We start from the raw sequence: 14626 nt of genomic DNA on the forward strand, positions 1-14626 counted from the left end.
TCAGTGCAACAAAAACGTCCGTTGATTCCGGAATCTTAATTTAGAACAATTTAAGAAGAACTCAACATGAACAGATTTCAGAAATAACCACCTGACAAGAGGACAATGGCTGATTAAGCTTTTTAAGTGTGGGCATATGTTCTAGACTTAAGCGCTTATACATGTATTGTTTTCTGGAGGGAGGGGAAGGAAGCGCTGTGCATTTTTGTTATATTTTAAAAGCATGTGGAATTGGGTCCATGAGTTACACATATAAAGACACCAAAAATAATTTCATTGGGGAAGAGTAGTTTGTTTTACGCTCATGGAAGAGGCATGTGAATAATCAAATATCACACTTTTAAATACACTGTACAAAATGGACAAAGGCACACTCCTCCATTGTCCCCCAAGACCGACAGATGCCAACCAACCAACAAAATGGACAAAGGATATGGAATTAATATCCTTTCGTTGCTTTTATTTTGGGGAGTCATGCAACAAAATACACTCCAGGGAACTAAGTTTTATTTGAAAATCAAACCCAATAGCCCCAAATCAGTCCATATTTATACTCAGCAAAACAATACATTTCTGTCCCTGTTGCAAACACACTTTTCATAAATAGTGTTGAAACCAACAAATGTCATATAGATACATGCAAATTAAGATCACAAGCATAATTTGTTTCAGCACGTCACTTTTTAAAAAAAAAAATCTTATGAAAAACGGTCCATTTATGTTATCTAGCAGAAGTGATTTTCTCTTCCATAACGATGAGAATTTTTATATTCTTCATTATGCATAGATGATATTAAAAGTTGTGCTTTAAAGACTTAGGTAGCATGTTCCAATTAAAAATATATGGGTTGATTAAAGCATGCAATACTTGAATAACTCAGTTTTAAGCCTAAACCATATAATGAAGGAGGACCACTTGAGGCTGCAGATGGATTACTGCATTCTTGATAAATTCCTGCACCTATATAAAATCTAACATATATGATGTATTGATTCTAACCTACACAGAAGAGCCTTCAGAAATGTGATTCCCCCCCCCAACAATATATAATAAAGCAAATATGTCTTTTAATGAATTGTGGGTGTTTTGTAGGAATCTGTCAATGGTATAATTTGTCTGTGTTTATTTTTTTAAAAAATGTGTTGTAAGTCACTTGGAGAACTTTGGGTAACAAGCAATCAACAAGTCTAAAAAAAATTATTTTAGTTTCTTGGAGTTTGTTTCATTTTGTCCGCATTGTGTGACTGCAGGATTTAACAGAGTTACTGAAAGGAACATTTAAAAAAAAATGTTGCTAAACTACAGCAGATGCAAGCTAATAGAGAAGAGCGTCGTGGCATCCATCAGAATTCTGAACTACCTAATGAAGCAATCCACCCTGCTGTGCAGATTCCTCCACAGATTTCTTCCTTAGAGCGCTACGATTAAAAGCTGTTATTTTATGCCACGTTCAAGGGAAAGATGTGTAGGTTGCAGGTGAAATGAGAGGTGCACTTGTACAAAGGGCTTTACTGCATTTAATGAGATAAGCTAACAGACAGAGCCGAATTCACATGTGATGTTTCAAGGCAGAGTTGGTTTGGCCAGTTACTAAGAAAAGTATCAGTTCCAGAAGATGCAGCTTCTAGCAGGTCATGCTACAATGGATATTGTTTTGCAGCTTAAATAATAAATGTAGCTTCATTCATCCCTTGTGGTATCTCCAATGACCTCCTACAAAACGTAACAGACCAACTTCACACTTTGAATTTAAACCAGCGCCATAAAATATTAATATTTTTCAATAACAAAAAACCATTAGCGTCACACAATGGAAACTTTCCCGCAGCATGTCTGATGAGGAATGAGAGGGAAGTTATCTAGTAACCAAGGCATGCATCCACCCATCTTCCATGCTTGCTTTTGGGTTATTGATCACATCAGTATTCTCCTTCTTAGATACAAAGGCCTGGAGGCAGTGATTTCTGCCCTGTCCTGTGTTCATCGCAATCAGCTCCACTTCTGTTCTGCTACAGCTCAGCTTCTGCTAAAACCTACATTATTCTCCTCATCCTCCCCAGTGGCTGAAACTAACATAATCAATTATGTAATCAATTGATTACATAATGAACCAATGAACTTTGGTTCATTTCTACAGAAGGGAAACACCAACAACAATGCAGAAAATGAAATATTTATGTAACATTCACAGACTTTAAAAATATAGTGAATATGAGTGGGTTGATCTAGCTTTCTATCTAGGGGACACAGGTGGTGCTGTGGTCTAAACCACAGAGCCTAGGGCTTGCTGATCAGAAGGTCGGTGGTTTAAATCACCGCGACAGGGTGAGCTGCCGTTGCTCAGTCCCTGCTCCTGCCAACCTAGCAGTTCGAAAGCACGTCAAGTGCAAATAGATAAATAGGTACCTCTCCAGTGGGAAGGTAAACGGTGTTTCTGTGCGCTGCTCTGGCCCGCCAGAAGCAGCTTTGTCATGCTGGACACATGACCCAGAAGCTGTCTGCCGACAAACGCCAGCTCCCATGGCCAGTAAAGCGAGATGAGCGCCACAACCCCAGAGTCAGCCATGACTGGACCTAACGGTCAGGGGTCCCTTTACCTTTATCTATCTCTATCTATCTATCTATCATCTATCTATCTGTCTGTCTGTCTATCATCTATCTATCATCTATCTATCTATCATCTATCTCTATCTATCTATCATCTATCATCTATCTATCTAATCTATCTATCTATCTCTGTGAAAACTGCATAGATAATTGCACAATTTCTGTTCCTGACCTTGGATGAGCATGCAAATTATGGCAATTTCCATTTCCAATTGTGTTTCCAGTAGAATTCTCTGAATCCCTACATGCGGGAGCATTCTGTGAGCAAAGGTTCATTCATACCCCACTGGTAGAAAAAGGATACAGCTTTTTTCAGTTTCCCCCTTCCCAGTGAAGCTCACCCCCAAAATCTACTTTGGATGGTTAGGGTACCTTTCAACTCTAGGGTGGGGGTGGCAAGACTCACATCCACCAGTGACATCCTTCACTGGATTGCATCACCATGTGTCTAGAATGAGTCCTTCTGTTTGCCAAATGGAACTCAGGATCCAAGCCATAGTTCAGCAATTATTCTTCTAAGAAGTATAAAACTTTTAGAACTTAACTTAAAATAAAACCACTCCCTGATGAACAGAGCTACACTTGGATAGACTTTATCTTATATGTGAATGGTTCCCAGTTGCTGTATACAAAGCTGAAGAAAACAGCATTGGAATTATTTACAACCTTTTTTATTGGTGACTGATCTTCATGCTGGAGCTTTTCACAACTTCAGTTCAGCGCTTTACTGCAAAACTGGTACTGAAGGAAACAATCCAGGAAATAAGTGTGTACAATGCAGCACAGGATTTCACTAGCCAGCTTTGTTTTTTTCAGTATGCCAAACATATAGAGAACTCTGGGGCAAAGGAATCAGGGTGCTCTATATGCCAGCTTTTGAAACTGAAAAAGCCTTATTCAAGAGCATCTTTATTTACTACAAAGCTATGGAAACCAATCTTTCTACCAATAAACAATTCTAATACTCTGTATAGCATTTGACAAGTGTTCAGAGTAATGCATTCGCATTATCTGGGTGTGATCCTTACAACAACTCTGTAAGGTAGGTCAATTTTATTATTTCCCATGCTGCAGATGAGAGGACTGAGGCTGAGAGAGAGCAGTTTGCTTAAGACTGCCCCGTGAGTTCATGGCAGAGATGGGATTCAAACGGGAAACTTCTTGATCCATAGCTCAGGCTCTTAGCCATAACACTACAGTGGCTCTCAAAATGTCATGCACTTGTGCTAGATAAAATATTCTAAAAATTTATTCCTTTCCACGTCCATCTCTTCATTTTCCATCTCATACTGTTTCATAGCGACGAAATACCGGACAAAGGTGTTACCTAGGGCTTCCCGGATGCACTCATCTTCCTGAAGTGCAATGAGAGCATCTTCTAATTTCAGTGGGATTGTTGCAACTTTGAACTGAGCAGTGCTCTGGATCTCCTCTGATGCCTCCTGGAAACTGAGTCCTCTCCTTATGCCATCCAGACCAGCAGCGATAGTAGCAGACAGAACCAAGTAAGGGTTTGCCATTGCTGAACCTAGCCTGCTTTCAATCCGAGTTCCCTTCTCGCCGTGACTTTTGACGTTAAATGCACAGCTGTTATCATTCCATGCCCACTTCACAGACACCATCTCCTTGGAATCCTTGCGGTACACATTGTAGCGTTTACGGCAGCCGATGGTTGGAGCCATCAAGCAGCTCAGAGCTGCAGAATGCACCAATAACCCAGCAAGCCAGTTCTTCCCTATGTCGGTGAACTCGGGGGCTCCGGAACCAGAAGAAAACAAATTATTCTCCCCAGTGATATCCCAAAGGCTATGGGAGAGGATGCCTGAGTTGCAAAATCCATTCTCGGTGAAAAAGCTGGCAATGTAATTGTACTTTTTGGCCACTTCTTTAATGCCGGTGCGGAAGGTGAAGGCACTGTCGGCTGCACTGAGGCCAAATTCTGGCTGAAAAGAGATCTCCATTTGGCCAGGTCCTGTGGAAGACGAGAAACTCTCAATGTTCGCCCCGGCGTGATACATCCCATCAATGAGTTCCTGAATGAAACACTGGTCTTGGTTATTGAGCATGGTTGTAGCGGGGAAAGTGATCGTCTTTGAATTGATGATTTCGGCAATGCCATAAATGCAGAACTCGTATGTGAAGGCAGAACGCAGGGCAAAGCCATGGTCTTGGAGTTGCCCCAGCTGTTGTTTGGCTATGTGCCTGGGGGAAGTCAACAAAGGGTTGCCAGTTACAGCGAAGGAATCGCAGATCACTCTAGCAGTGTCTTCAGTCCATGGCAAAACCCGAAACGTTGATAATTCAGGACTCAGGATTATGTCGCAGTTGAAATTGCTGGCGCTTATATGGTTTATTTCATTATCCTTGGGATTCAGAGTCAGTTCAAGGTAACCTCTGGGCATGGCAACACCATGGATTGCTTTGGTCTAAACAGAGGGAAGAAACTGTTAGGATTTAACACTGCAATCATAAGGTACAATTATGATTACAACAGTGAGAAATACTATGCCTGTATGAGTTCAAATTCTGCGCAAGGGTAGCTGTGTGTCTGATTTTACAGAGGATAGTCTGAAGGGCTGTCTGGTGCAAGACCATTTCAAAGATACAGAACCCTAAGAAGGGAGAGCAGGAGCCCTGAAGCAGCCCATCAACAATTAAAAGCACCAGGACAGCAGACTGAGCAGACACAGAATCTTTTCCATTAAACTGAGATTATTTCTAGTTCAGCTATAGTATATTTCTAAATTTGAATCTATACATATAAATTAACACATGCAAATTTTATGCTAATATGCATCTTCTTTTGCCCTTTTAATTCTGATGATGGACTTCCTCTTTCTTGGTGATATGTAAGGGGCCACACTTCCAAAGCAGGGGTGTCAGCAACTTGTTCCATAAGGGAGTTATGCACTGTATCTCACAAGAGATATATCCAAAGATTTCTAAGTGTCCAGTGGGACCTCTAGCATCTTTTCTTTGAACAGGCACACACAGAGCACATTGGAGGTTGCCAATAGGGTTGGGAAATAAAAAGGCCCAGTGAGCATTTTGGTTGTGTGGTTCTCTGGATTGTGGTGTAGTTCACTAACTCTTCAGTGAACTTCCTCTGTGAAAGGTTAGCAACCAGCTGCGTCTCAGGTTGCACCCTGTTTACAACTTCCTCCTACTTCTCACACTTCCCTCTTGGACCTCATGGCTTCCTTGTTCTACTATAGACTAGTTAGCTAGACTAGAACTGGGAACTTTTCTATCCAAGTATCTATTTTCCGTATCTACAAGGTTAGTTTCCTTACATACAAGCGTGTATGTGTGTGATTGCAACAGAAAACATCTGCTCCAAGGTTCACTCCCTTAACACTAGTTTGCCCTGCATACCCAAAGGGTTTAGTACTAGGTAATTGGAACAAAATAATCCAACAAATTTGTTAACAGGTGACATTGGCCGACCCTACAATAGGTGGAATCCAACTGGTGTCCTTGGTTTCAGGGAAGGGCTCATGATCCTGCAGATACCTTCACAAATGGGAGAAGAGGGGAGGTGATTTGTCTTATTTGTTATTCCCTTTACAGGCCCCCACCCCACATTCCACCCTGTTCTGGGAGGTCCCCCAACACTTGAGGGGAATGAAAGAGGCCATAACCTGAAAAAGGGGGGAACTGAAACATGTTCAAAAATCACTCCAAACCTATCAAACAACTTGCCAATGTGGCAATAAATGAAGGCAGAAAGATAAGAAGACGTGCAGCAGTCCAACAATCAAGGCTAGAAATGTGCAGGTAGAAACAGAACCACCTGGATGGGAGGCAGGAAATCAACTGGTCCTTTGGTTCTGCAAAGGGGGAATAGAATTCCTAATAACTGCCTCCCCTCTCTATTAGCAGAGGCATACACTGGATCAAAAGCTCCTTCCAAGAATCCAACAGCATCCTATGTCAGTAACCTGTAATATTGTACATGTGGTTAGACCTAATCCTGCACACCTGTGCTCATCTTAAATTCCAACTTATTTTTTATTTTATTTTGAAGAACACCAGATGATTTACACTTTCACTTCAGCTTTAATTTGAGTTTGGGCTGGGGATATGTCAGACAAGTTCAGGTTAATTTGAAAAGGGTGAGCCTGGCTCCCTGCACTTTGAATTGAGTGATGGGTGAAAAGACGGTCCCATTACCCCATCGCCTTTCAAGAGCATTAAATTCCCTGGAAGAGAGTTCATTTCTGCTAATGCCTAAATGGCATCAGTGAAAGAAAATTGGATCTGAGCCCATAGCTTCAAAACTACAGCAAGATCTAAGGACAAAATTAAGAGAAAATTGCCTTTGGGCCTTCAAAGAAGTTTAGAATGAAAGCAAGGTTTTACTAGATTTCCAGGAATGCCAGTATATGTTTTCACTCAATAGAACCTGAAATATTCATGACACGGTTATAGCTAAAATGCAGCATATAAACCATCCATGCTGAGTATCACATAAACAATACACCAAAAGGCCCTTAGAGGTCACTACTTTCTATACAGCTGCTACCAAATGCTTCATAATATGACTCATATTTATTGGAACACCAGCATCACCAATATTATTATTAAGCCGTCATGCATACAACGGTATTTTCTTATCTGATTTAATCACTGAAAAGGGAATACTTCCAAACTAGAATGATTCCCATGCTATCACTTCAGTGCCTTTTGTAATTTGCTCTTGGCCTCCTCCTGCAATTTGCCGATGTCAAATAAAACAGGATCGTTGTGCATGTTGCAAATGTTTAGAAAAAGAAAGATAAATCTGGGGGAAGGCGAGTCTTGGGTGTGTAAAGAATCAACACTGACAAGTTCTCTTAATTAGATTTGCATTTCTTCAGGGCTGAGGAATGACCGTTTTGGCAGGGGGGCAGCAGGGAGGAGATGAAATAAGCCTTATGGGGTACCAATGAACAAAGGAGGAAATATATGTTGTGTAAACTGGAATTGTATTGTACATGGCAAAGGTCTGTGGTATAGCAAGTTGTCTCTTCATGGCCTGGGAACACAGAAGAAGACTTGCTACAGGGGATGGATAAACGTACCCGGAAAAAACGAGACGGGATGCTCTTTGATCTTGACACGCCATGAAGGTCGGCTGCTTCAAACCTGACAAAACGTATATTGTCTCTGGACATCTGTTCTTTAATGCGCTCAATCTCAGAGACCAAGTGAAGGGGAATGCTCTTTACACTGGGATCTCTGCTGTGTTCTAAAAATGAAAATACACTTGATCAGGTCAAAATTTAAATATTTGCCATCAACATGTCCATGCTGGTATATCTTTTCAATGCAGCGCGCGATCCCACGCAAAGATCAGTACAGTGGTACCTCTGGTTATGAACTTAATTCGTTTCAGAGGTCCGTTCTTAAGCTGAAACTGTTCTTATCCTGAGGCGTGCTTTCGCTAATAGGGTCTCCCGCTGCGCGTGCGCCTCCAGCGAGCGATTTCCGTTTGCATCCAGGAGCAGCTACCTCCGGGTTAGCGGAGCTTGTAACCTGAAGCGTTCGTAACCAGAAGCGTTCATAACCAGAGGTACGACTGTACACGTAAGCATCTTGATTCTAATGGTGTGAAGCAGAAAAGCCTCTGGTGCAGCATGTCTTAAGGCTCAACAAGATACACTTTGCAAATAATAACTTAGCAATACACCTAGATAACGTCTGTGTATATGCAATGTATAAATGGTGAAACATTTTAGGTGGTAATCAACTGAAGTTTACTCAGAGTAAGCCTATTGAAATTAATGGACCTAGCTTAGTCACGTTCATTCATTTTAATGGGGCTACCCTGAGAAAAATCTAGCTGAATGCACCCCCCGCCAGAGCCCCACAGATTTCAAACAGGCCTCTGCTGCTCTCAGACAGCTGGTTTTTCACTCATTATTAACAGTTGTAGTCACTAAACTGTCGGAAGCAAATGCAACCAGTTGTCTGAAGGGGTCTAATTATGATATAGTTTGGATAAGATGCAAAAATCTAGCTTTCTGGATTCCGGGTGGCCACAGATTCAATCATTTGTTGGACTCATTTATTCAGATTAGTTCCGCATGATTGATACGTGCTACTTTGGAGCCAATTAAAACTGTCTCCAAATTTTGCCTAATCCACATGCAATCCAAAGTGAATTTGCAGGGTTCCTGCTCAGGCAATATTTCTTTAGGAATTTCATGGGCCTTTATTAAGTTTCAATAATGTTAGCCAGGTGACGTGCAGGCGAAGAGCTTGGCACAGCCCTGGTTCTCTATTAAATGATGTATTTATTATTACAGTTTATAGCCTCACTTTCTGCATGGAACACCCAAGGCAGAAAGCAATGGATTGGGTGAATCTGAAGGAGCCTGTTCAGGGAAAACTTCTACATGCATTTCATTAAAATTAGCTTTAAAAAGTTCTGCTCAGGAAAGTTCTGCTCATTCCAGTGTGGTATAGTGGTTAGAGAGCTGGGCCAGGACCTGAGAGGCTTGGGTTCAATTTCTCACTCAGCCATGAAGCTCACTGGGGACAATCTGGGTTGGAGCCTTCCTGTGCCCCCTCCCATTAGAGCAGAGCAGGCATAGGCAAACTCGGCCCTCCAGATGTTTTGGACTAGTAATCAAAGGATTCCCATCATCCCTGACCACTGGTCCTGCTAGCTGGGGATCATGGGAGTTGTAGGCCAAAAACATCTGGAGGGCCGAGTTTGCCTATGCCTGGAGTAGGGGATATCTCCATGGTGTCCGTGTTTTTCAAGAGCAGCTTTCCCCCCTCAGAGTTCATGCTTTCATGATACTTCTGGCTGCTCTCCTTATTGGAGCTACCAAAAATGACATTTTTTTGCTGAGGTGGGGGGTGGAGTGGAAGCAAGCATTTATCTTTTGGCAAAAATCATCGGGGAGGAGGCACTGATAATGACACAACACAGGCACCCACCTTCTTCTCCCCTGCCGAGCCCTAATTACTGAGTTTGAATGGGCTCCTCTGACCCTCCCACTTGTGGCATTTATACACACACGCACACACCTTTTTGATGCACAATGTCCTTGTATACCATAAACCACACAAGTCTGTGTTATCAATAAAAACAAGACAAGGCAACACTTCTGTTTAACTGGGAAGACTCCCATCCCTATATGGTGTGCTGCAGGCAAAGTCTTAATTTCCTTACCAGATGTGGGCTCAAATTTAGCTTCTGAAGCACTGCCTACATTGGGGGAATGTGTCTGTTGCCTCCCAGGAGAATGATCCATATCTTCGCTTTCGGATGGCTGCTTATCCAACCCAGCAGAGCTGTGCAGCAGGGGTGGCTTCCCTGCTAGCCCTGCTCCTGGCTTGCGCCCAGAGAGGACTTTCTGATCACCTCCTCTTAAATGAGGGTGAAACATTTCCATGTAGCTCCTTTGATTATCACTAGACTTCAGAGGAAGTGTATGGGAAGAGGGACTTCTGGGTTTGCCACTGTTCCTAACCCTGGTACTCAGCACCGGGCTTTCTCTCAACAGGTTTTTCAACTCTTGCAAAGTTTCTTTGGAAATTCCAGAGCCCAAAGCTAAAGAGACTTTGCTTTCATCTTTTTCCTGGGTTGCTGGATGATGGTCCATGTCCTTTTTCTCAGTCATGTGGAACTTCCACTCCTTCTCTGCTGTGTCAGGTTTCTCTTTATCATTTCCTGGTGTTTTTGCATTCTCCCTGATTTTCACTGTATTTAGACACACAACTTTCTCTTCTTTGCCATCTAAATCTGTTTTCAGTGCATGGTCTTCATTGCTGAAATTTTCTATTGCCCCATGAGCTTCTGGGCTGCTTTTGTGAGGTTCCTCTCTGCCCTGCTGTGGGTCTTCTGTTGTATGACAATATTTGGGAGGGCTCTCATCTGCTTCCTGCATTGCTGGGAAGCCTGGTGGTTTCTGAAGAAGTTCATCTGTACATGGCTTGAGGTGAGCAAGCTTTCTTTGATGAGAGAGCGAATCAGAAGTGTTTCCAGGGTGAGAAGTGTCCACAGTTTCACATCCTGCTGTAAGGTTCTGCTCCCCAGTGACTTTGACTCCTCTTTTTCTTCTCAATCCACACATGCAGTTGCCATCAACTTCCTCAGTTTCATTTCCGGCAGTGCTCTGCAATCATCAGCAAATATAAACAATATGCTCTGATCGAATGAAATATGCAGCCCTCTTTAATTCACACTTTATACATTTGACATACTTACGGAATTTATTCATTCCATAAACCCAGGCCCAATGCACATTGTCACATCCACACTGCAAGGGGATTTAGACCACAACCTAATCAAAGCTCGCTCTTCTGTTAAATGTTTAATAGAATCCAATATGTAGATATCTCATCTTGTTTTTGTATCCTTAATCTGACAGATTATGGGCAATCTAGCACCAGTCAGACAAGAAAGCAGGACACCCAGGGATCTGCCTTAATTATTATTGTTATTGTTATTATTACTACTATTTGTATACTGCTGTATACCCACAGATCTCAGGGCAGTTCACAACATAAAATTACAATATTAAAAAACCACAAAATACATAACAAAAATAAGAACGGAAACAAACCAATAATCCCCATTCCACAGCACATATAAAAGGACATTGGATGTCAATCAACCAAAGGCCTGCTTAAAAAGGAACATTTTCGCCTGGCATCTAAAGATGTATCATGAAGGCGCCAGCCAAACCTCCCTGGGGAGAGCATTCCACAAAGAGGGAGCCACTGCAGAAAGCACCCGTTCTCCTATTGCCACCCTCCAGACCTCTCATGGAGGAGGCACACATAGAAGGGTCTCAGAGGACAATCTCAGGGTCCGGGTAGGTTCATATGGAGAGAGGCGGTCCTTGAGGTATTGTGGTCCTGAGCCATTTAAGGCTTTATAGGTCAAAACCAGCACTTTGAATTGGGCCCAGAAACTAATTGGCAGGCCAGGATCGGTGCAATTTGCTCAAACTGTCTTGTCCCAGTAAGCCAACCTGGCTGCTGAATTCTGTACCAGCTGAAGTTTCCAAACCGTCTTCAGAGGCAGCCCTACATATGATGCATTGGAGTAATCTAACCTAGAGGTTACCAGAGCAACAACAACCGTAGTTAGGCTATCCCTGTCCAGATAAGGGCACAGCCAAAGCTGGTAGAAGGCTTCCTCTTATTATAATTAAGTCTCCAATCATTTCTTGATAAAGGAGGTCTGCTAGGAAAGTTTGCTTGTCCAAAAGGTATTTTCTTAAAAACATTGTCTTCTTGAGTCTTTAAGTAATCCTGCATTCTGTATACCAAACAGCTAATTGTTCACTCCATCCCAAAGTCTCAATTAAGTTCTTCCTATCAGAAAGGAAGCAGAGTTCCCATAGCTGAGCATGAAGAAAAAACTAAATTATACAAAGTATAAATGGAAAACATTCATCAATATTTCATCTCTCCCCAGTGAGATCTTCAGGAAAAGAAAGCAAGAGAGAGAGAGAAGAATTACAAGAAAGATAGTTTTACCTTCTCTAAAAACACTAGAAAGCAAAGGATTTAAGAGATGGGAATACTGGGCATTAACAATGTATGGTTTGAGAGGGGTGTGCGTGTTTCAGAGAGTTTAGAATGATCTGATGCTAAGCTGCTCCACAGGGCAGCAGATTGTGGTGCCAAAGTTCTGTGGTGGAAGACTGGGGTGGCTAAGCTGTGGCCCATGTACCCCATCTTCCCTTAGAACTCTAAGACACCCCATATTTTCTTTTTTTTAAACCAAGTTTCAGTTTTAGCATTTTGACTTTTTGTATGCAATACACAAAAGTGTGGGTTAAGTTATTGCACGTTTAAGTTAAGTCTGCTGCAACTGGATTTCTTATGGGCAGTGGAAATCCTGAATGTATTGGATTTGTGACTATTATGCTCATTTGCCTTCAGTAGCAGTAAAGCTCTGCTGGATGAAATACAATTGCCTCTGGTCTATTTTGGGGGGATCCTGCAACGTGTTTAAGTTTTTCCTCTGCTAGCTATACATTGGAGTTCTGCTCTGGCTCAATATTGAATAGAATTCCACGACAGATCCACACAAATTGTCTGTGTGGATGGCAGTCTTAATTGTTGCTGAATTTTTTTTTCTAATACAGCACAAGTTGGGGGTACAATCCAGCATTTTAAGGCCCCGTAGAAGAGTTTAGCAGCTGCTTCATCTCTCTCACACTCAGATCATTAGAAGTTGATGGCCAGGAGCGTCTTACCCATAGAGGCTAGTGGCACGGGGCGCCGGGGCGCCAAGTTCTGGAGGGCGCCCGGGAAGAGGCGGAGGCTGGACGCAGCACCTCCCAGCACCAGCTCGCCACCCTTGCCCACCTCTGCCACGCCGCGCCGAAGCAGCGCCGCATCCAGAGCCTCCGTCTGCTGTGGCCACAGCGGCACAAAGCGACCAGCTTAGCTGGGAGGCGCCGTGTCCAGCCTCTGCCTCTTCCCCACCGGAAGAGCTGCCCTCCAGCCGCTGCCTGCCTCCTCCAGCCCCACCAGCAGCGCTGTCCTCCCTAAAGAACTCTGGGAAATGGGGGGGCACCGGACGGAGCTTTGCACCATGGCGCAGGATATGCTTAAAACAGCCATGCTGATGGCTTATGCCTTAGATTTGTCCACTGAAGCACAGACAGCGTTGATTTAATTGAATTCCCTTCCTGACATGTGTACTGCACACAAATAGTTAACCTTTCAGCTTAGCACAGACAACTAGCTGACTTTGGAGGCTTTTAGCTCAACATCTAACTTCAAAGGGAAAATGCTGCTGCTTGCTAAGCACACAGTGCATCAAACACCCCAAACTTTGCCTGTCTAGCAGTTCCAGATCCAAGACATAAAGCGATGGTGTTTGGGACTGATTGAGTTCATACCTAACACTGCATGCTCAGTCTAATTTCTTGAAATCAGTCTTCTGTTTGTTTGTTTGTTTGCTTGCTTGCTTGCATCCCAATATTTCCATCCCAATAGGTTACATCCCAATATTTCCAATGCACTATTTTTCACCAAACAATGCAATGGAGATTCTTTTTCCTCACCACCATTCATAAGCGAAGCATGCACCTAGCATGTTTTGTTTACATCATTCACAACACACATGTTTTACCTGGCCATTGGCATCTTCTTTGTCCATCTCCTGCACATTTTGGTTCCAGCTCTCATTCAATATGGCTAAGGAAATGCACCCAGTATTTATGGAGGTGTCTACAATGGACCTATCTGCAACAAACATGAGCTAGCACAGAGTTTCCAGAAGCTCCTCTCTGCTGGGCCAATGATCAACTGGGGGAAAGAAGCCATAGAAAGGGTTGCAACCAGGAGGGTGCTTTGCTGGAATAGTTTAGAGAGAAAATGTATGTTTGTAGCCAACCAGCTGCCAGGAAACACAAGACAAAGAAAGCATAAAACAGTTTTGTTCAAGTATTTTTTCCACAAGCTTTTTGTTTTGTTTTGTATGATGTAATTATTTTGTTGCTATTCTGAAACCCAACCTATTGATGCAATTCTTAGGGCCATTCCAACAGCAAAGTGCTGTTGAACCCAACACAGCAAGAAAGGGTGCAGCACCAAATAGAATCAGCCTTGTGTGTCCCTTGCTAGATGTTGGTGGCCATTGTTTCTCTCGGCTCTTTGTGAAAAGGGTTCAGAATCTTGCTGAATGAACAAATTCGTATTGTACATGCCTTTGCCTGCATTGTTGTAGGTCAGGATGGGAAGGGATAGAAAGCATGTTGCTAAATGGGCATTTGGGTTCTGCATGTTTCGTTAAACTGACTCAGCAGGACAAGAGACAAAGCTGAAAAAGCCTAGCACAACCCTTTGGGGGCTAACACTGGTTTCTGTTTGCTCCACAGTCATTGCAGTTGCAAGCGGGAAAGCCAGTCTGCCCAGATAGTATTATCCACGTTGTGTTAACATATAAAATTTTAGAGTGTGGGTTGGATAAGGCATGAGAGCACAACCATCTAAACATTTGGGGTTATATCCAGTTAAGTCACACTCAGAATATTCCCCCTGAAATTAATGATCCAT

At 42.7% G+C, this 14626-nt stretch overlaps 1 protein-coding gene across 1 annotated transcript; it reads right to left on the reverse strand.

Moving 5' to 3' along the window:
• Window positions 1–2767: 2767 nt before the first annotated feature.
• LGSN (lengsin, lens protein with glutamine synthetase domain) lies at window positions 2768–13727 on the reverse strand. The gene is made up of 4 exons (XM_053384008.1): window positions 13701–13727; window positions 9774–10719; window positions 7672–7838; window positions 2768–5034 (listed from the first exon to the last, which is right to left on the reverse strand). Exons 1-4 carry the CDS (start codon window positions 13725–13727, stop codon window positions 3835–3837), a joined length of 2340 nt encoding a protein of 779 aa, XP_053239983.1. The 3' UTR covers window positions 2768–3834.
• Between the last annotated feature and the right edge of the window lie 899 nt (window positions 13728–14626).

This window comes from Podarcis raffonei, chromosome 3 (genome assembly GCF_027172205.1).
Source record: "Podarcis raffonei isolate rPodRaf1 chromosome 3, rPodRaf1.pri, whole genome shotgun sequence".
In the NCBI taxonomy this organism is placed as follows: Eukaryota; Metazoa; Chordata; class Lepidosauria; order Squamata; family Lacertidae; genus Podarcis; species Podarcis raffonei.